The sequence below is a fragment of the Propithecus coquereli genome, unplaced genomic scaffold, assembly GCF_000956105.1.
Source record: "Propithecus coquereli isolate 6110/MARCELLA unplaced genomic scaffold, Pcoq_1.0 Scaffold104, whole genome shotgun sequence".
NCBI classification, from domain to species: Eukaryota; Metazoa; Chordata; class Mammalia; order Primates; family Indriidae; genus Propithecus; species Propithecus coquereli.
Genome location: NW_012134303.1, coordinates 5,640,222 through 5,664,525, shown reverse-complemented (window position 1 = coordinate 5,664,525; position 24,304 = coordinate 5,640,222). Strand labels below are relative to the sequence as shown.

Sequence of the window (24,304 nt, the reverse complement as noted above, 5' to 3'; positions counted from 1 at the left end):
AAGATCTGAGGATTCAATTTTGTCACATAAATATACTGAAAGATTAGGCCATCCCAGTAATTAAAATGAATAAACTTACCTTTTAAAGGAAAATGAGGCAGTGGCCAGAGTATACTAAAGTATGGTAGATTTATTAAAAGACTATGGTACCTTCAGTTAGTTACTCATTTAAAAATATTTATTAAATATTAAGTATTTGCCAAGAATTATGTTAGGTTTGGATACTCAGAAATGAAGAAGATAAACAAGGCCTCTGTTCTCATGGAGCTAACAATAAAATGCGAAAATACAGACCATAACATGTAAAAACAATAATATGACAATATGTTCTGTCACGGGCTATGAAGAAAAACAGCATGATACCATAACTGATAAAGAAATAGTGGAGAAAATTAAACATAGCATATATCCCGTCTCTTAAAAAAATAGTGCAGAAAATTAGTTTCTGTAGTCAAAGAAAGACAATCTGTGAAGGTAACATTTAGGTTGAGACCTAAAGAGTAATAAGGTGTCATCTGGGTGAAGACAGGGTAAAAAATATTAGGCAGTGTAAATAGTATGTACGAAGGAAAACAAAAGCAATGAGTTTAGCACATTCAAATAACTAAATGCAGGGACCAAAACATGCAGGTATTAAAGCCATGGACTTTACCTTAGATACACAGTGGAAATCTTTTGAAGGTTTACAAGCAGGGAGATTAAATTATTGATTAACATTTTAAAAAAATAATTTTTGATTGCTTTGTCGAGAATAAGGCTGGAAGATAGCAGTGGGACAGTAGTGAAAAAAGAGACTAGTTAACAGTCTATTGCAGTAATCCAGATGAGACATTATGGTTAGTGTAGTGACAGTGGAGATGTAAAAAAGTGGACGAATTTAAGATACATTTTACAGGTAAATTTAATAGTACTTAGTGATAGAATGGAATGAGGAGGTGTGTGAAAGAGTGGAAGATGTAAATACTAACTCTCAGGTTTTGAGTTCATGTAAAAGTGTACATAATCCATAGTGATGCAAATTTTAGATATGGGGAGCCAAAGTAAGGAGTAGGTTTACTTTGGAGGGGGCAGGTTAAATTGGAACATGTTACTTTGAACGTCTAGGAGATATTTGAGTGGCGATGTCAGGTAGGCTGTTGAATACATGCCTCTAACTCAGAAGAAAAGTGGGACTTGGTATTCAGTAACTAGATAGTAATCAATACTATAGGCATTAGTATATTGCTGGGCATAGAAGAAAAGAAGGGGTCCTGCTGCTTGCTAGACAGAGTAGAATGAGCTTGCATAGAAGACCGCAGAATAACCAGAGATGCAGAAGAAAAATTAGGAAAAGGTAGTGTCACAGAAGCCAGGGGTGACACTACTACTAGAGAGAGCAGGTGGTCAACTGTATCAAAGTATAATAAGATATAGACTGAAGGTGTCAGAAAAGAAGCTCTGATATACACATTTTCAAGTGTGTCAACACAGAGAAGGCACTTAAAGCCATGGGAACAGAGGAGGCTACTTAAGGAGAGCTTGAAAGCGTACACCTGCACAACTTCTAGAAGCATCCATTTTAAGACAAAAGTCCAAGTCATTATCCTTTTGAACTTGCAGGCTTTCCAAATATTTTTTTCAAAATGTTTATTTTTCCAGCATGAGATGCTTACCTTCATACCTGGGATCCCAGGAGGTCCCTATTATTAACAAGAAAAGGAATTATTTTATACATATGAGGGGAAAACAAGCAAAGAACACAATACTTTCTAAATAGAGTATAAAGCGAATAGACTGCTCTAGGGTCATTTCTGAGAACAATATATCTTAGGATACTTAGAGATGACATTTACATTAAATATCAAAGAATCTTTCTTTTTGCCCAACAGAGAGCTATATTACCAACTTCTTTTTGAAAAAATTTTTGCTCTACTTTACTACTTTAAAATTTGCTACATTGTTCCACATGAATGTATTGAGCTCACTCTCTGCATTTCTGCTTCTTCTGTTAATTCCTACGTTCATTATAATCCCAAATTTTATGACTTACTGGAGGACCCTGTAAACCAGGAAAGCCGGGACTGCCTGGAAATCCACGTTCTCCCTAGAAGGAGTTAAAAATAAAGAACATGGAGGAATAAGAAACGAAGAATAACTATACCAACAAACAATGACTTATTGAAAAGATTTCTGTGGATTTCATTTTGAAACATGCCAGATTACCAAAAATTCATTAGTCTTCATTTTCCAATTACTTCAATATCAACTATCCATATCAATTCCACCTTCTAAGATACTTTTTATCCCTACTCAGCCATCCCAATCAGAAATAAAGAAAAAAAATCTTCTACTCCAGTCATTTTCCTCTGACAAATCCATTTCAAGACAATCACATTTAATAGTTAATGATTTGGCCCAATTTCCTACCTATGTGTTATACAGATTCTTATTTTAACTGCCCTATTGCATTTTTCTTTTATTATAAACTATTTCAAATTTTTTTTGTAAAGAGGAAAAGATGGTAAAAAAGAAGGCCATTAATATCATCAAGAGGACAATAAGAACAATAGTTCTAGCAATTGCAGGTCATTATGTTTTCTAGGCACCCAATTTTTCTCACTATTGTAAAGTGCTAATATGGACATTTGGTTTAGAAAACAAAAGCTAAAATTGCTCTAGAAGAACCCCAACGCATCCTCGTTTCAAATATCTATATGCCATAGTAATCCTAGAAACTTCATCAGAAGGATGGAAAGACTGAAATTAGTACAGTTGTGTATCTTTGAGTTATTGTCTAATACCCCACTCTCTACCAATTTCTACACATAGAAAAAGCAGGCTCAGAGAAAAAGGAAGTGGCCTGTACATTAAGTTTAGGAGAAAGGAAAAAAAGAACCCATACATTATGGTTAAAACTCTAGGGTTCATTCTTTTACTTACATAGTAAGAAATATAAGAAAACTATTCAGTCTGAAAGTATGCATAATAAATCCATTTAATTTGTTTAGAATTTGTTGCTCACATAAGTGGGGGCCTGAAACACAAATCAATTATTAGATTTGCTAAGGTGCTGTTTTACAAAAAGGAAAAGAAAAGATCCCTTTAATCATATAGCATACTATATGTATAGAAACATTTGTCCTTCAAATTTAAAACTTTTAGCTAGCAGATCTGTTTGTTGCTTAAAGCATGATGGCAAAAGACAAAAAAAATAACCAGAACTGGCACAAAAATATAGTCCACTTTAACATGAATGTGTCATGCAAACTAACTCCACATAGGCCCCAACACCGTAAGGTTGCACCAGCTGAAATGAAGAATACAATTAAACCTCACAAATCCAAAATTTTAAAAAATAACAGTAATTATTATTATTGATAAAGGTCACATTGATCTGGAGACATATTGGAGATAAAAAGAATTGTATTGTCCTCAAGTATATAAAACAGTAATTCTCACAAAATATAGCCATTGTAATGCAAAATCATTTACTGAAGTTATTTGAAATATATACCTCGACATGAAATCTGGCACATGCCATTAGTTAGAGAGATCTAGGGTATTTTTTTGAATATTTTTACAGAATATTATGTGCAAAATGGAAAATGCCAAAAGGATATACAGACAATAATAATATATTGCATTAACCTAAAGGAAAAAGAGAAAAGTAAGGGAATAAGAACAGAGGCTATAATATGTAAGCTTGCAAGAAGAGCAAATTTTCCTTATTTTTTTTTCCTTGCTATCTATTACTTTATATTAAACCCAAAGAGATGACTAAAGACAAGTGGGTCAGGAAAAAATGTTTGGTATATATAAAGTTTTTGTTTTTAAAAAATTATTAAATGCATCATTTTTGCTGATGGAGAAAGTTTCAGATTTCATAACAGTTTATAGTAAAAATTGATGTGCTGTACATATCAAATATATATATATATTTGCTATGTATAGATTTTTAGGATTTGTCTTAAGGAAGCCATTAGACAAATTGAAAAAATTTAAAAACATGAAATACTTGAAAACTTAAATTGTATCTAGATTTTTAAAAAAGCAAAGCTAATGAATGACATTCCCAACTATTACTCTCAACAACTGGTATAATATTTGAAACATATATATCCTAATTCCTTTATAACTCTTATCCTACTGTACACCAAAGCCACAAAAGGATTTGGTAAGTAATCTTCAACACTATGCAATCTCCCAGCTTATTACATATACTTAAGGAAATTACTAATGCTTCAATATATTGAAAATGTTAAGTCAGAACATACCCTATGTATGTCCTAGACACAAAGCCACTATATCTCTTCTTCACCATTCTTCATAGTGATTTCTTTAGATTTTTAAATTTATTATTATCAAGCATATTGCCTAAGATTAAGTTGAAGAAATCTCACCTTGGTTCCATTGCATCCAGGGATACCTTGAGGTCCTGGGGCCCCATCATGGCCTGGCATTCCCTTTGAAAAGGGACACAACACATGTATAATATTTATTAGATTACTTTTTAAGGGATTTTAAAACAAAAAGTGAATCCTACTTACAGGAAGACCTGGTGTCCCTGGAAATCCAGGAAGTCCAGGAGGACCCTATAAGAAGAAATAAATTCTTGAACCAAGTATCGACCAATAACAATAAAATAATATTCTACCTAAGGGTAGTATGAAAATTATTTTTAGAATAGAAATGGACAAAATGTGTCCCATTGATTATTACTACTCACTGTTCTTTTAAACATTAGAGAAAAATCTCTTATATGTGTTTAAGTCTCTTTTATATAAAATTATAAAAGAAACTCCTATTTGAGGGAGCTTGTCTTCATTGCACTTAGTAGCAGGCAAATTAGTAGATGAAATGTCTCTTCTAACAGATAAAGTTCTCCCAGGTTTGTGATAAATAATGAATTCAGCAGAAGATAAGGAAGTGGCCAATTCAAAGGGAAAAAACAGCAAAGAAATAATGGCATTCAAGAATCCTATCATTAATATTAAAATTGAAATTATTATTTTGTTAATTTATAAACTGTTATTTTGAAGCTATTATAGCCATATTGTAGGGGAAAGCAAATAAGAAGTTATAGTAATGTCATTAGGAATCAAGATTTTTACCTTAACAAAGAGAGAGAGATGAAGGGGGTGGATAGTAAGTATATAAAATCCTTTTTATTTTAAATTTCAATTGAAAGTAATAATATCAACTCATGGTATCTCTTCTCTTAAAAAATACACATTTCCTAACTCTGTCCACTAAAAAGATACTGCAACAATGACAAACTCAGTAGCCATGAAAACACCTAACATACAGACTGTAGCATCTAAATCACATTTTTCACCACAAAGAACCTGGATTCAGAGACATGGCTCGTTTTAGATCTAAAGAGGAAATGCAGAAGATGAGCCTGGAAGGGCTTGTCATGGTTAGAAAGCATGGAAGTCATCAAAGATCATTGGAGTTTTGTTGAAAGGACACAGGACAGGAGCCAATGTGAAGGCGCTCTCAAAGACCAAAGATGGGACAATCCTGGTTTCAAAAACAAATGACTACAATTGATTGAAACACACAAATTCCACGTGTTTATAATGCAAAAAAAATTCAAAAAACCTTCCCTGATCACCACTCAAAGTTGTTGGTATAGCAACTCATTACCCCATTAGAATTCCAGCTGATAAATTAAAATTCCAATTAATAAATAAAAGACTGATAGAATTTTAAAAATCACCATTTTGCAACCATGAATAAAATAATGACCATCAATGGATGCCAAACTACTACGTGAAAGTTGATGGGGAAATTTTTAATGGCAGAATGAAGCTGACATTACCTGAGATCACTGATCAAACCTAGCATCCAAAACCTGGGATAGCCAGATATTCATGCCTCATGATGTAATTCATTAGAAAGTACACAGTACACCCTACAAAGTAGTCTTTTTTCCATTTGCTTTAATTTTATTGCAGTATGATTTACATACAGCAAAATACACACATCTTAAGCTTACAGCTTCCTACATCCCCAGAAAGTTCCCTAGTGCCCCTTCCAAGGTGACATCCAATTTGCAGGAAATATGGTGGACAGAAGGACAATTTAAATGACATCCTGAGGAAGCAATCAGCCAAATTCAGAATGTGGAATGCAGTACAACACAAGTGACCCAGTTTCTCCAATGGAATAATAAAAGTGGCTTAAGAAACACAGCAACCAAATGCAATACATGGACCTGGTTGGATCGTGATTTGAACAAACTATTAATAATAGTAAAAGGACATCTTTGAGACAATTGAGGAAATCTGAATATAGACTGAGGGTTAAACTATATTGAAAAATTATTCCTAACTTTTGAAGGTGTGATAATAGTTTAGTAGTTATGTGGTTATCAGTTAAAGAGGCATACTCAAGTAGTCACTGGTGGAACGAATGATGTGAGAGATTTACTACAAAACATTCCAAAAAATAAGTGGTGGGGTATAGATTAAACAAAATTGTTAAAATGTTGATAATTTTTAAAACTGGGTGATGGGTACATGGAGGTTCATTGTACTATATGCTCCATATATTTGTATATGTTTAAAATTTTCTGCAATAGTAAGTCTTTAAAAATTTGTCAAGAATTGCCTGTGAGTTGACACCTGAGGACACAAGAACTACTAGGTCACCTATTCCCAAGCACTTCTAAAGTTCTAGTTGAGCTACATGGACTATCCAAGCAATCCCAGATACTTGGAAATGGGAATTGATAAAATGGCCAGTTCTTTTTAGTCTCAATAGTGTTTAAGATATAGTTAATGAGAGCTATAGATATGTTATGATTATTATGAAGAGCTTTTTAATAGTATCCTGATATCCATTTCTTAGGAAAAATCAAAGAATTATATCTACTAAAATAAACCGTTTTGAGTTGCTTCCCTGCTTTTCTAGTACCCTACCCGCAGCAAATCATAAGAAGTACATAAGGCCACATATTAAGAAGTATATAAACAGCAAACAGAATGTTTTTGACATTTGTAAAATTTGTACATCTACTAAATTTCTGAAGATCTAAAGAGCAGAATGTTTGGTTGTCTTTGTCACATATATAAACATGCTATATCACCGCCCATGTATTTTATATTCAAATTAAGGGGCCTCATTGATCTATGAACACAGAATTTCAGAGCTAAAAGGGACCTTGGAGAATGTACTATTTATCTTTCTAACTTAATAAATGAAGAAACTGAGGCTCAAGAAAGTTAAATATGATTTTTGAAAAGCCAGTACTATTTTTAAACTACAGTTTCCTCTCAGTTCTAAAACACACTATAAGATGTATGTTGACCTAAAAGCTTTTGAGGAAAGAATTATACTAAATTTCAATTTTGAGATGTATTCTGATATTCAGAACTTTAAAACTTGAAAAATCATGCATGTTAGAATTGAGGAAATGTATTCTTCCCAAAGTAGTTATTCTTTAACATAGTGGCTTAAACTAAACTTATTTTCTTCAAGATACACAAAAAAATTATTTATACATGGTACACTGGGAGGTTATACAGCCTGAGGTAGCTAGCTTTCTGAACCCTAGAAGACTGAGATGACCACACTTGCTGGAAAGTTCTGGTTTTAACCAACTATATGATATAGATTTTTAACAAACTGACAAATTCTTAGAATTTAGCACTTTCGTATTTCTTAACAATAAGCTACTTTAAAAATTCTCTTATATTAGTTTAAATAGATATTTAGCTATATGAAAATAACTATCAGAATACTGAAGAGACACTAATTACAGACAAATACCAATTCTAAATATAACTTTTTTTTAAAATTTCAAAGTATTATGGGAGTAAGAAATATTTTTGGTTATAGGAATCACTTTTATAATGCTTGAGTCACGGTTATAAGTGTGCCCATCACCCAGAGAGTGTTCATTATACAGATTCAATGCAATCCTTCCCAAAATACCAACATCGTGTTTCACAGATCTAGAAAAAATAATTCTACACTTTGGAACCAGAAAAGAGCCTGAATAGCCAAAGCAATCTTAAGCAAAAGGAACGAATCTGAGACATCACTTTACTAGACTTCAAATTATATACTACAAGGATATAGTAACCCAAACAGCATGGTATTGGCACAAAAATAGAGATATAGACCAATGGAACAGAAGAGAAAACTCAGATATAAAACCACCTACATAAAGCCAACTGATCTTTGACAAAGGAGACAACAACATACACCGGGGAAAAGAAACCCTATTCAATAAACGATGTTGGGAGAATTGGATAGCCATATGCAGAAGAATGAAACAGAATCCATACCTCTCACCACTTACAAAAAGTAATTCAAGATGGATAAAAGACTTAAATGTAAGGTATGAAACCATAAGGATATTAGAAGAAAATGTTGGAAAAACTCTTCTAGATATCGGCCTAGGCAAAGAATTTATGAAGAAGACCACAAAGGCAATCACAGCAACAAGAAAAATAAATAAATGGGACTTGATTAAATTAAAAAGCTTCTGCACAGCCAAAGAAATAATCAACAAAACAGATAGACAATCTATAGAATAGGACAGAAAATTTGCAAGGTATATATCTGATAAAGGGCTAATAACCAGAATCTACAAAGAACCCAAGCAAATCAGCAAGAAAAAAATCAAGCAACCCCATTAAAAAGTGGGCAAAAGACACGAACAGAAGCTTTTCAAAAGAAGATAGACATGTGGCCAATAAACATATAAATATAACTTTTTAAAGACTGTTTTTTTCTCCCTGCATTTTAATACGAGTGTTTTCCAGTTGTCTCATAATACTTCATTTACTTTTTATCTGCTTTTACCAACAAAGTATTTTACATATAGCAAATTTTACTTACTCTGATTCCTTTTGGTCCTGGTGGCCCTGGAATTCCATCATCACCCTGAAAAATACAATATATTAGTTTTTTTCCTTCAAAAAGAGCCTTCGAATAATGAATTTTTGATTATAAAATCAGAGACTTAAATTTTTGTGAACCTTTGTGAAAGTTAGTGAGAAACTTACACATTTAAGGAAGAAGCATTTTTTATTGAGACTGAAGGCACTGAGGTAAATTATATGACCAAAAATAAGAAAGACCTTTATTTACTGAGAAGGAAACTGCTGACATGTAGATAAGACTTTATACCTGTGAAGTTAATTATGAATCATGCAAGAAAACAAAGATGAAACAGGAGCATAGATATTCCCCAAATCATCTATTCATAAACAAAATAAGAATTGAAAATCTGGGCAGTTTCCATATTATGTCAATTTCTTGCCATGCTGGTAATAAATAGCATCATCATCTCTGAGCCCAAATAGGTGCTGTTCTTGAATTTGCTATTTTAAACCTTTACTTTCTTTTGTAAGGCACTTTCTATGGGCAGAGCTTAAGAAGGAATGAGAAAGAACCATGCACTTTGCTTTCTACCTTCTGCTGTCAACTCCACGCAAAAGAGGCTATTCACATATGTGTTAATCTATTTACCCATTTCTAGTCACAACTGCATTGCTGAGAATTTGAAGTCTTACCTCACTGAGTTTTTACTAACTATTTTCTTTAAAAACTGAATTTTAAAAACCTCATTCTGTTTCAAGGGAAAGAAATTTCAGTGTAACACATAGTTAGCAGGCCATTGCATGAGGCTTTAGATAGCTTTAATTAAACCAGAACACCTTGATTTATAAAAGTGGTTTTTAAGCCACTGAACTCGCAACGCAAGAGTTTCCACTGGAGGTTCTTCAAGGTTTATGTTATAGCCCTCCTTCAATGACAGCAGCTCTATTTTCATCTGTTTTATGTGATGCTTCCATGTAAAGTTTCATTTGGAGAAAGGGTTACCCAGGGTATTAGTTTTCTACTGCTACGGTAACAAATTACCACACATTCGGTGGCTTAAAATAACATAAATTTATTACCTTACAGTTCTGGAAGTCAGAAGTGTGACAGGGGTCTCAGTGGAAGAACTGTGTTACTTTCTGGAGGTTCTAGGGGAGAATCCATTTCCTTTCTGTCCTGAGCCATGAGGCCCGGCAGCTGCTTACCAAGCCCACGCATTTGCAAAAGCCTGCGGAAGAGCTTGTAAGTTTCTGTTTACCCATTATAACTATGTAGCCCTTGAAAGCCCCTGAGGGTTTCCTTATATAGAAACCCTCTGGCCGGAAAGCCAGAGCCTGGGAAAGCACCACCCCTTTATTGTTACTCTTTCTGCCTTACTTAAGCCTCTGCCTTCCTGCCAATAAACGAGACTTGATCAGACTCCTGTCTTGTCTCCATTTCTTGTGTCTCCTGCCTCTCCCAATTCCCACTCCCCCCTCCAGGGTCCGCGTTGACTACCCCGCGGGTCGGGACACCTTTCCTTTTCCAGCTTCCAGAGCCACCAGCATTCTTTGGCTCATTGCCCTCATCCATCTTCAAAGCCAGCAATGGCTTTATGAGTCTTTCTCATATTACATCACATCACTTTGACACTGACTCTTCTTCCTCCCTCTTTCACATTTAAAGGACCCTTGTGACTACACTGGCCCACCCATATAATCCAGAATAATCTCCCTAGTTTAATGTCAACTGATTAAGCAACTTGAATTCCATCTGCAATCTTAATTTTGCTTCGCCACGTAAACTAACATATTCACAGATTCTCGGGATAAGGACATGAACATCTTTGGGGGGTGGCCATTATTCTGCCTACCATAGCTTGTTTTTACAAAAGTTTAATCATCTACTCTTGCCACAACAGATGCATTTCTTAGGAGATTAAAAGTTATCGAATTTGACTTTAAGACAATTCAAAGAACATTTTATTCAAAGAATCTTGTGCCTCACCACTGAAGGCAGAAATAGGATAAGAATGCCTTAATATTGTACTGGTTGTACTAATCAACATGGTTAATAAAGAAAAAGAAATTATAGGTATAAAAATTTGAAAGAATGGGTAAAACTACCACTATTTGCAAGTGATATGATTGTATTCCTGGAAAACCCAAGATAATTAAATGAAAAACTACTATAATCAATAAGATAAATCAGTAAGATAACTATGTATAGAATTAATATTGAGAAATTTATAGCTTTCCTACACCAACAACTAGCAGTTAGAAGACATAATGGAAGAAAATATCCAATTTACAATAACAAAAAAGATAAAATATTTAGTAATGAACTTACCAAGAAATATACAATATTAATAAGAAGAAAAGTTTAAAACACTTCTAAATTCACAAAGGAAGACCTGAACAAATGGAAAGGCATTCCATGTTCTTGCATAGTAGAACTCAACTTTTAAAAAGTCAATTCTCAACAAATTTAATTAAAATTTGATACAATAAAAATAGAAATAACGTGAGTATTTTTTAACTAGACGAAGTGACTCAAGTTCGTATGTAAAAATAAACGAGCAAGAATATTGAGAAAAATTCTGGAAAAAAAAAGAGCAATGAAGGGACACTAACTCTTCCAGATATAAAAATATAGCATTAGTCCTCAATAATTAAAATGGCTTGGTTCTCATATTTGAATAAGCAAACCATTGGAAGAGTATGTAAGGTTCAGAAACAAATCTATATATTTTTGTGAATTTTATACATAATGAAAGTGGCATTGCAAATCAGTGGGGGGAAATGATGTTGGGACACACTGTGAGACCATCTGGAAAAAAAATAAAGGTGGATCTTATATCACAAACTATACACCAAGATAAAATCCACATGAGTAAAATGTTTACGTATAATAAAGGAAGTCATTAAAATACTGGAAGAAAGCATGAGAATTATTATATAATTTTATACTGGGAAGGGCATTTCCTACTCAAAATCCACAAGCCATAAAGGAGAATATCTTTGAAAAACAAAGACATACATGCACACACACAGCAAAGACAAATGACAAACTAGGGGAAAGTAACTGCAATTATAGACAAAGGGCTAATCTCCCTAATATATAAATAACTCAATGAAATATGAAAACACCAAAAACCCAGTAGGAAAATAGGCAAATGATATGAATAGACATGTCATAGGAAAGAAATGATTCTTAAACCTATGAAAAGCTTATTCTTGCTCATAAAAAGAAATGCATATTAAAAGTACATTGAGAGACTATTTTTCATCTATCAGATTGGCAAAAATCCAAAAGTTTCATAACAGTGTTGGTGATGTTATAGGGAAATAGATCTCGTCTATTGCTGAATCTAGGATAATCATACAACTTTGAGGTGGCAATTTGATAATATCTATAAAAATACATAAATGCAAGTATCTTCTGATCTAGCAATATCACTTGTAACGATTTATCTTACACAGTTAATCCCTTATGGGTAAAAGGATATCTATTCAAAGTTATATAATATATCTTAGCAGTACTGTTTGTAGGAGCAAAATATTGATAATTACCTAAATGATCATCCAGGGCACTGGTTTAATAAATCATGGTATATATACACAATGAAATACAATGCAGTTATAAAAATTGAGGAGGTTCTATATATACTGACATGGGATATCTACAATGTATATTAAGTGAAAAACAAATGCGTTGAATATGTTATTATTTTATAAACATAGGGAGTTAAAGTGTTTGTGTAACTCAGTGACTAATGGGTATAGGTGGGAAGGTGATTTTTTTCATCGTATATTTTCTTATGTTAATTTATTTTGAATTATGGGAATATATTGTTTATCGAAAATGAACAGAATTTTATTTTTAAGAATAAAAAACTTTGTAAAATTACATACATAAGTAGATATACATATATGTGTTTTATGTATCTTTACTTTCATATATAACAGTGTACAGATTAAAGAATAATCCTATAAAATTTTTGATTTAGTACATATGTTAACATACGCATGTACCAGGATACCCAATCACATAAAAAGTATAAATTCAGCTATCTTGGGAAACATGAAATACAAAGTGCTGCAAATTGAAAATCCAGAAAGTTTAGAAAGCAGTTTACCTTCTCACTTTACAGATGTTGAAATGGAACAAAAGACTGGACTGCTTTCTAAGCATAAACTGCATATAAGCACACTTTTATAAACTATCATACTATTGTAGAATAGTCCCAGCTAATACTAATTTATTTCAAAGGAATTCTGATTTAAGTAACTTCTTTTAATCTGACACAAATCTTTATTAAAGTTGCCACCTCTCAGCAAGTCTGGTGTGCAAAAATCCCAACACCTAATCCCAGGTAAACTCAAAAGCAAGAAATGTAACTTTTCTCTGGATCAACTTAATTTCTATTCCAAGAAAGTAGGAAGTAGGAAGCACCTACTTCCATAACATGGCTGAAATTTAATCTCAGTCCATTGGCGTTCCCACCTCATTTTCACAAAATTGTGCCTAAATTTTGGAGAGCTTAAGTGGTTCCAATGTGTTCAGGAGTGGGACAGCTTAGTCCAAACTGAAATTCATTGAGATGACCCATGTCAATAGTCTGCATGGATTGCTGCTGAGTTAGTGCTCGATTCCACCCACTGACTCTTTCAGACTTCTCTGCTATTTCTTGTGTACTACTGGATGCCCAAGAATCATTCTGCTGCTCTTGCTCTTGCTGTGTCATTACACACAGGAAATTCAGTTGAATGGCCCATCTATGGAAAATCTATGCAGTAATTTAGGGTCTTGCTCTTTCCTCAGTGCTAAAGTTCTACTCAGGAAATTTAGCACAGGTCCCTTTTGCTCTTGAATCTAACAAAACTACCTGATGTACTGTTACCTTCCCAGAGATCATGGCCAACGTTCTCCCAAAATCTAATCTCTGGTATAGTTAAAAAGTATTCATGCATTTAAATTAATTTTCTCCCTTTATTGGGAGGAATACCCGGTAAGTATCCATTTGATTTCCTTAATACTCTAATGACATGATGTACCACCATTATTTAAAATAATAAAATTAGGAAAAAAGGTTTTTAAGCCAGTTTTCCTTTCCAGGCAAATGAACAGAACTGGCCCCTTCATATATCATTTCACCAGTACACCTAAAATAGATGGAAAAGGGCACTAAGCCAAAAAAGCCATTAAAAGAAAAAAACGCAAACTTCTCCCAATCTTAAAATTCACTATTATATCTTCCTATTCCCTATCTTAACATGCACATAAAGATGCTATCCTTTCTCTTGGGCACAGAAAAAACTGCCGACAGTACACTCAATGGACACAGTCCTCCCAACTGACGGGATGGGAACACCTTCAGATCCATGAGCCTGGGTATAGAGAATGGGGGTATGGATCTAACCCCTCTTCTCTCTCTCTCACAGAGTAATCATGTGACTTCCACCTTGCCAAATCCATTGATAACACCTGTCCCAGATAGTTGCAACTACTCTGAATTTGACAAACTGCTGGATGTCACCTACCACCTAACCCTGCAGATAAACACCTGATTGCTGTGCTGCTGAATGCTACAAACGGATGTTCCCCTAAACATGGACCATTTTAGTACCTAAGGTACCCCAACCTTATTACTCTGGACCTGATACATTGCCACAATTGGGCTCTGATACCACAGGAATAAGATGCCTCCTCAGATGTCAAATGGCTCCTGTCCAACATGGGAACAACTGAAACATATGGGGAAAAGGGATGTAGGATCTGCCATTGGAGCCATTTTGGGTTTAATAGTGGCACCTTTTCCTGCTCTATACCTGCCCCCACTTTACACAAATTTTCCAATTCCACTCAAGTACTCTGCCCACCAGGAGGGACTTTTGGCTGGTTGACCCCTATAGTAATCAATGAATATTACATTCCCAGGACTCTGTGCCTTCCCCTTGAGGTATTATTTCTTTTGGAAAAATCAGGCTTTCAACATTTCTACCAGTATAACATCTATGTACAGGGCATTGATAAGAGACTCTCAAATATTCAAAACAGCCCCTCTCATTAAGCATATCACACTACATAGAGTAAAATGGAAACTCTACCCAAAACCAGATAGACCCTGGTTATTCAGGACAATTGCCAGATGGCATTATCTACTCTCTACTCATGTGTATGCTCCAGACAACTTTTCCCTTTGTCAGGGGTCATTCAGTTAGAAAAGGTTGTGCAAAACCTGTCTTGACCCTTGCTGAGGTCATTAATGACACTACTTCAGCTTTGGAAGCACAACAGACTAGCCCCTATTCCTCAGCCCAAGTAGTGCTGGATAATCATATAGTCCTCAACTTCCTGCTGGCAAACTAAGGAGAGGTCTGAGCAACTGCCAGCATCTCCTTCATGTTGCACCTAGATCACTGAGACTGTCAAAGTAAAACAGTCTATCATAAGACTTAAGAAAAAAGCCTCATGGCTCTCTAAAGTAGATCATGTGAGCCATAGAACATCTATTCCTGGCTTGGCAATAGCTAGGGCCCATTGTTACATTCAGTCCTCCAGGCAAGCCTGATCATTTAGCTTGGAATATGATTGATCATGACCATGGTCCACTGTGGCCTCAGACTAATTATCCAGTTTATGACATAGCCCCTTAAAGTCTAACCCACTCAGGTTCATGATGGGGCAGCTTATGTTTCTCACTCAGGTCCTGAAAAATCAAAAGGTAGAATTGAGGAATCTGGCTCCTGTCTAGACACCTATATGTGATTTTTCATGCCCAACCAAAGGCTTCATTGTAGGCCTCATGGAGGACGGCTGCCCTCCCTATACGAGACTTGGTGCACATATGATATACTGCTGTCTCAGAAGGAAGTTTCTGTCAAAGACTCAAGCTCCCCCTGGCTGGCCATGCTCCTGTGCAAATTGCACTCTTTATCTGGGGCCTTCAGTGGAGACCTCCTAATGGGAGGAGGGTTAAACCTTGAAGATACTTTTTCTGCACTCTGACTCAGTACTTTTCCACTCCTAGCCCTTCTCCTTCTCCCACCACACCCCTGGGTCCATACAACCGCAGGAGCTTTTTGTTTCTTCAGCAGTGAAATCATCCCCAAAATCTGTGCTGATACACCTGACCCTTGCTGGTGCTGTGCCATAGGGAAAAATGGAACAGTGGAGGAATCGGCACTTTTTCCACCTTAACTTCTTGCTTACAATACAGCAGTCAATGAGTAAAGGCTTGACTATTACTTTCATTTTGGCTTCTTGTCTTAATCAACTACTGTAACATCTGGCAGCTCAGCTCTCTCCAGCTTAGCTGAGCTCCTGATAAACTTAATTTTTGTTCAGGATCCCAATAAGCACATACAATTAACAGCATCTCCCAAAAGCATTTGAATATGGCAATAATATTCAGTTTAAAAAAAATAACAATAAAGTATAGACTTCCATTGTTTCATTTAAATATTAGTTTCTGGCTATAATTCAGTAACTTTTTAGTTGATTTGACACCTATTCCCACATTTAAGATGGCTTAATTCATCTGGTATTACTGGTTGGCAACTTGACACATACCTTTTGTCCCTGAGGCCCTGGAGGCCCTTCTGGACCTGGAAATCCAGGCAAACCTGGATGGCCTTCCAAACCTGGAAACCCTCTCTCTCCCTGCAATTATACAAGAATGAAAGGTAAGGTCATTTGTGAATTTTCAAACACAAGCATGATTGAGATTCAAAGAGATCAAATGACTACCTAGACAAAACTAACGTAATTTAATGATACTAAATTCACAATATTTACTAACATGGGGAAACTTGTAAGATGTGAGGGGAAAAATACAAACCATCCCCAAATTATATCACATATGGTAATGTAATCTCTTTCTTTCTTGTAAAGATAAAAAGCATATCACAGATGAAGTGAGATTTAAACATGTTGACATTGAGAGTTTAACAGGGAAGATGACAATAAATCCAGGAAACCAAGTCTGTAAGGATTACATGAAAAAAGGACTTATGGGGCAGGGATGAAGAAGCGTAAAAGGAAACCATCAAAGAAGCTCCCAGATTTGTTGTTAACATATTAGGGTTAGTTAATTTGCATACAGCCAATCATAGGAAGGATATGAGCTTTCACACCCCTAGGGGATCCAATCACAGAAAGAGAATTCACCACTATGAAATTTAAGAATCCTGAGGCCTCTTAGCTCCATGGCACATGCCTCCAACTGCAGGGCTACAAGCAGTTTCTCTACTTGGCTTAAAGGCTGCCTCCGTCCAGACCTTTTTCTGGGAACCCTGTAGGAACCAGATCCTACAGTGACAACGTGGGCAGCAACTAAGAAAGAAAAAGCATCCGTATCTACAAGGCAACTGACTAATGGGCCATTGAAGACACACACCCCTAGAGATTAAGGTACAATAGACTTTTATTGTGACACCCAAAGTGTGTGTGTGTGTGTGTGTGTGTGTGTGTGTGTGTGTATTGCAAGTACTAGGTGTAGTCTAAAGAGCTTAGATAATTTTGTATTAAATGATTCAATAATCACCCTATAATAAATATAAGTACTTTGAAAAGACTACTTTGGTCACTTTCCACTTATTACTTTAAAGCTAATGAAGTAAATGTTAGCCAATTAATGATAGGTAGAAACATTCCTGTAGCATTGACAATAATTATCACTGACATATTACTACATTTTATATTTTCTAGAATATATCCCTTTGTTGTTTCAATTACTCATAAAATTATGATAATTTAAGTATTCATCAACCTCTACCCAATTATTTTAAATAAAAAAGAGCAAGAGGGGAAAAACTAAAAGATTAAAAATTTTTAGAGCTGGTTTGCCTCAAATTGTCACATAAACTGTTACTGACAGAATTTATAGCAGAAATGTGATCACAAGTTCCAGTCAGAAAGAAAGCAAGAAGGAAAAAAATCTAGTTAGAGTAGATTTCCATAAGTGGAAAACAACTAAATTTTGGGATCTCAGCTGGTATTTAGAGCATACCTCTGCCAAAACTTGAAGATAATACTTTGAAGAAAGCTGTATTTTCTCAGAAGCAAAACTGCTATCTGGGCTACAGATAAGAGAGGAACCAGCTAGCAACTGAAAGTGGACAGTGCCAAAAAGCTTAATTGTGTTGGTATTAATAAAACTATATATCTATAAATGGTATATCCTGAAATCTCCTCGTGCCATAGTCAAATAACGTTGTGGTCTTACCTAGCAAACGACCAATGTTATAGTAAGAAAGATAGAAGAACAGCTATTGGATAGTAGCAAAAGAATTGAAAGAGCAATCTGAGCCTTTGAAAGGTAGAAAATTTACTAACGTAGAAACTATAGAAGGCTCGTGTGAACAGGGTATTTGTTGGTGCCCACCCTTTGCTACCTGTTGTTAGCCATTCATTTAACCCTTACAGCTACTCTAGACTTTACTGTAATTTGCTAACACTCACAAACAGAAAATGGCTTAGTGTGTCTATTTCTAGGGGTCAAACTTTAAAAAAAAAACTGATTTATGCTGCCTGTCCATGTTTGGATAATAAAATCATTCATATTTCCGTCATGGAACAATATGTCTCTCTCTCTGTGCCTGTCCTTGAAATACTGGTATTACACTGGATTCCTTTTTGACCTTCTTCTCTTTCTATGAGAAATCTCAAATATCAACTCTTTTTCCTAAAAGCTAGGCTTCCATAGTCAACTGTCTTAAACATCTCCACTTGAATATTACACAGTCACCTAAAACTCAACAACAATAATAGCTAACATGCGTTGAGTGTTTTCTATGTACCAAAGATTATTCTAAACTCTCCATGTTTTATCTTATTTAATCCTCCCAATGATAATGAGGTAGATACTATTATTATTTCCATTTTATATATGAAGAATCAGGGAAAAGATAAGTTTTGTAATTTTCCTAAGAGCAAACTTGATATAAACAACACTGAATTCATTTTCTATCATCTTCCCTATTCCAGGCAATAGCACAATCCAGCTACCCCAGCCAGAAATTTGTAGTAACCTTGACTCCACCCTCTCAATTACTTCTTCATCTGATCAATCATGTCTTCTTCAAACTTGTATTCTTAGTACCCAACAGAATACTCAGTAAATATTCAATCAGTGAATGAACTTCCTTAATGAATTACATACAATTTATGGCACGTGCTTTTGCCCAAAATTAAAAAAATAAGAGGAGAAATTACACAAAGAATAACTTTTTGTGATACAGCTGGTTTATATATCATAAACTGATACTAAGAAAGATAACAATCTGATTTACTGAGTAGTCCCTAGTTTGTGAGTTAAAAGCACCCATAAAAACGTTACCATTTTACAGGAAGGGCACTTTATAATCACAATAAGGAAGTTGCATGATCACGGGAATGGAAAAAAATATTTTAAGTATAGTTTCTCAAGGAAGATATAAAATGAACAGGCAAAAATTAAATTTATGAGGATAGGAAAAATATAAATCAGAACTGCTGTAACAATTGATATTAAAATTATTTCAGACTATAATATTATAAAAATTATATGAATACATGGGCAAGACAAGACCCTTCATAAACAAAATGAAAACAATGATTTGATTTGGTAATGCGATTATAGGCTATTTTGTCTTCTATTTTGTGTAATTTCTGTTTTGCTTTTGTAATTATATAGCACAAAGAAATATGTGATGTACTGTAAACAGGAGAAGAAGATGGATCTTTGGCAATTGTCAAAATGGAAATACCTTAGGTCAGAAAATCTAAAACTTTAGCTTGCATCAGAAGCACCTGGAGAGCTTATTAAAACACTGATGATCTGGCCCCACCACCAGAGTTAGATTGAGTAAGTCAGCTATGGAGCTTGAGAATTTGCATTTCTAACCAGCCCCCAGTAAATGCTGATGCCACTGGTAGAGGGGCACACTTTGTTCAGGTAATGTTTGACTGCGGCATGGATTTTAGGTTGTCAACTGCATTTGTTCTCATCAGGAGTCCGGCAAATTTTGTTTTCAGCAGTGTGCACTTGGACACATTTCTTCACGGGAATCTAGATGTTTTATTATTTCTATGTTAAACTTATTTTTTAAAAAAGCAGTTTTATTGAGATAAAATTAACACACAATAAATTACACATATGTAAAGTATACAATTTGAAAAGTTTTGACACATAGACAGCAGTGAAAATATCACAATAAATACAATGAACATATCCATTACTCACAAATGTTTCCTTGCGCCCATATCTTCCTTATGCCTCCACTCATCTCCCTCCCTCCACACACCCTAGGCATTGACAGATCTGCTTTCTGTCACTATTGATTAATTGACATTTTCTAGAATGTTATATAAGTGGGATCATACAGAATGTATTCTTTTTGTCTAACTTTTCATTCAGCATAATTATTTGGAGATTCAAACATGTTGTGGTGCATATCCATAGTTCATTACTTTTTATTGCTGAGTAGTATTGCATTGTATAGATATCCTGCAATGTTTTGATACATTTACCCCTTGATGGGCAGGTGGGTTGTTTCCAGTTTCTGGCTATTACAAATAAAGCTACTATGAAAATTCATGTGCAAGTTTTGTATAGACATACTGTCATTTCTCATGGGTAAATGCCTAGGAATGGACAGAGTCTTATAATAAGTGTATATTTAACTTTTTAAGATGCTGCTAAACTCTTTTCCAAAATGTTTACATCATTTTGCATTTGCACCAGCAATCTATAATTATTCCAGTTGCTCCACATCCTCACCTATACATGCTATGGCTAAAAGTTTTATATTTTAGATTCTAATAGTTTCATGGTAGTATCTCATTGTGGTTTTATTTTGCATTTCCCTAATTAATAATGGTGAGTATGTTTTCATGTGTTTATTTGCCATCTGTATATCTCCTTTTAAGAAGTGTCTTAACATTTTTTGCCAATTTGTTTCTAATTGAATTTTATTTGGGGCTATTTGTTTTAATTTTTTAGAGTTCTTTATATATTCTGGATACAAGTATTTTATCAGATATATGATTTGCAAACATTTTTTTCCTAGACTGTGTGTTATCTTTTAATTCTCCTAATGATATCTATAGAGGAGAACAAGTTATGAATTTTGAGGAAATACAATTTAGCATTCTTTTCTTTGATGGATCATGTTTTTGCTGTCATATCTAAGAAATAATCTGCCTAACCCAAGGTCACAAGGATTTTCTCCTCTACTTCCATGTTAAATATTTATAGATTTAGATTTTATTAATATGTTTAGGTTTATGATACATTTTGAGTTAACTTTATTTATATAGAGTGCAAGCCATGAGTCAAAGCCAATTTTTGTGCGTGTGCATATCCAATTCTTCCAGGACCATTTGTTAAAAAGACTATCCTTTCTCCAACGAATTGCCTTTGCATTTTTGTCAACAAGCCAATTCACCATACACCTGTGGGTCTCTATTCTGTTCCATTCATCTATCTATCTCTTCTTTGGCTAATAACAAGCTATCTTGTTTACTGTAGTTTTATACTAAGTCTTAGAATCGTGTACTATAAATCCTCCAACTTTATTCTCCTTTATGAAAGTTGTATTAGCATTTCCACCTGAATTTTAGAATCATCTGCTTAATTTCTACCAAAAAAACAAGGATTTTGATTGGAGTTGCACTGAATCTATAGATATATTGGGATGAATTGGCATCTTAATGATATCGAGCTTTCTAATCCATGAACATGATATATATCTCCATTTATTCAGGTCTTCTTTTATTTTCCTCAGCAATACTTTTGTAGTTTTCAGTGTATAGGACTTGCACATTTTGTCTGATTTATTCTTAAGTATTTCAAATTTTTGATGTTATTGTAAAAGGCATTATTATAATCCCAATTTCCTATTTTTCATTGGTAGACTATAGAAATACAACTGGTTTTTATTTATTGGTTTTGTTTACTCTGTGATCTTTCTAAACTCACTTATAAGTTTTAGGAGCATTTTAGCATATGTTCACAGAATTTTCTACATTGGAAAATCATGTCATCAGCAAAAAGAAAAAGAAAAAAAGTTTTGTTTCTTCCTTTGCAGTCTGGACACCTTTTCTTTTCTTTTTCTTGTCTCACTGTACTGGCAATGTTGAATAGTAGTGGTGAAAGCAGACATGTGCCTGAACTTAGAAGAAAGGAATTCAGTATTTCTCCAGTAAGTATAATTTTAACTGTAGGGGTTTGGTAGATTCATAAGGTTGAAGTAATCTCTTCTATATTGCTGAGACTTTTTGTCAGGAATGGATGTTGAATTTTGTTAATGCATTCCCTGCATCTACTGAGATAATTATATGGTGGGCTTATTGATTTATGCCTTAAAATTTTTTTTAGTCTTTTAATTACAGTGAATCACAATTTTTGATTTTTAAATGTTAAACCAAACATGTATTCATGGCATAAATCCCACTTGATCATATATATTATCGACTTTATATGTTGTTAGATCTGATTTGCTAAAATTTTTAAAATTTCTACATATGCTCATAAGGGATACTGATCTATAGTTTTTGGTTTTTGTGATTTTGTTTTTGTCTGGTTTGGTATCAGGGCTATGCTCACTTCATAGAATTTATTAGGAGGCATTCTCTATTCCCCTATTTTCTGAATGAGTTTATGCAAGATTAACATTATCTGTTACATATATGTTTCACAGAATTCAGCAGTGAACCCTTCTAGAGCTGGAATTTTTTTATGGGAGGGGTTGATAATTCAACTTCCTTGTAGATATAGTGCTATTCATAGTTTGCTTCTTTCATTCATTCACTCATTTATTTATTTAGCTTTTGGTAATGTATGTTTCTCAAGGAATTTGTCCATTTCGCCTAAGTTGTCAAATTTATTGTTATAGTTATTTATAATATTCCCTCATTGATCTTTTAATGTGTGTGCAATCATTCCTGGTATTGGTCACATGTTTTCTTTCTATTTTCTTATCAGTCATGCTAATTATTTATCAGTTACCTACTCTGAGCTATGTAAGTTTTTTTCTATTGTTTTCTAGTTCATATATTTCTACTTTTATCTTTATTATTTTCTTCTCTTAATTTAAATTTAATTTGCTTGTCTTTTTCTAGCTTCTTAAGTGGGGAACTTGGGTAAACAGTTTTAAATCTGTTTTCTTTTCTAACATAGACATTTAAAGCTATATCCTGCCATAACCCTGCTTTAAGTCCATCCTACAATTTTCAGTACACTGTTCTTGAATATAACAAAAATATATTTTATAATTTTCCTTGTGATTTCTTCTTTGGTCCATCAGTTATTTAAAACAGTGCTTTCTAATTTCCCAATAGTTGAGGATTTTCTACAAATTTTATTATTACTGATTTCTTACTCATTCCATTGTGGTCAGAGAATATATACTGATGCTTTCAACCTTTTGTTATTTAGAGGGTCTCATTTTGTCACCCATCATATAGTCTATCTTGGTGAAAATTCCATGTGCCCTTGAAAAAAATCATATTCTGTACTTGTTGGATGTAGAGTTCTTTATATGGCCATAAAGTTGAGGTTGTTAATAGTGGAATTCAAATCATCTATGCCTTTACTGACTTTTCTCCTAGTTCTACCAATGACTGACGTAGGAATGTTACAGTCTACAACTATGAGGATTTGTCCGTCTCTCCCTTTAATTCTGTCAGTTTTGGCTTTGTGTAGTTTGATGCTCTGTCGTTATGCTTTAAACAGACTTTTGTGTTAAATAAATTGAGGGGGGAAATATAGTCTTTTATATTTATGCACATTTATACCACTTCTTGTGCTTCTTATTCCTTCCTGTAAATTCACACTTCCATCTAGTGACATTTCCCTTTAGGCTAAAGAAATTTCTTTATATTTCTTTTAGTGCAGGAATGCCGGTGAAAAATTCTCTATTTTTTAATTATCAGAAATGTCTTAAATTTGCCTTTATTTTTGAAGTATATTTTCACCGTATATAATAATTGTGTCTGCAGATATTTTTCAACTCCCTAATGATGTTTTTATGTTGTTATACATTATCTAGTCTTTCTGGTAAGAGGTCTATCATCATTCATGTCATTGTTCCACTGTATATAATGTGAATTTTTTCTCTAGCTTCTTTCAAGATTTTCTTGTAATCTCTGTTTCTTCCAGTAGTTTCATTATGACAGGCCTAGGTGTAGTTTCCTTTGTTTTTATCTTGCTTGAGGTTTGCTGAACTTCTTATATCTACAAATTTGTATTTTTCACCAAATAGGGAGAATTCTTTCCATTATTACTATACCATTATTTATTTTTTTATTTTTACTTCCCTGTTCTTTCTCTCCCATTCTTATGGGACTCCATTTACATTTGTATTACATCATTTGATACAGTCACACAGGTCACTGAGGCTCTATTCATTTTTTTTTCATTTTTTTCTCTGTGCTCTTCATATTGGATCATTTCTTCTGATTTATCTTTAAGATCACTATTTCTTCTATAATCTCCATTCTGCTGTTAAACCCATATAGGGGA

General features: G+C 34.1%; 1 protein-coding gene across 1 annotated transcript in view; it reads right to left on the bottom strand.

Annotated features, from left to right (window-relative positions):
* The window catches only part of COL4A5 (collagen, type IV, alpha 5), a 266,384-nt gene that overhangs the window by 131,262 nt on the left and 110,818 nt on the right, over nucleotides 1-24,304 (bottom strand). The window contains exons 3-8 of the mRNA XM_012644645.1: nucleotides 16,372-16,461; nucleotides 8,833-8,877; nucleotides 4,527-4,571; nucleotides 4,380-4,442; nucleotides 2,030-2,083; nucleotides 1,653-1,679 (exon numbers count right to left, since the gene is read on the bottom strand). Coding sequence (XP_012500099.1) covers nucleotides 1,653-1,679; nucleotides 2,030-2,083; nucleotides 4,380-4,442; nucleotides 4,527-4,571; nucleotides 8,833-8,877; nucleotides 16,372-16,461 — 324 coding nt within the window. The remainder of the gene's footprint in view (nucleotides 1-1,652; nucleotides 1,680-2,029; nucleotides 2,084-4,379; nucleotides 4,443-4,526; nucleotides 4,572-8,832; nucleotides 8,878-16,371; nucleotides 16,462-24,304) is intronic.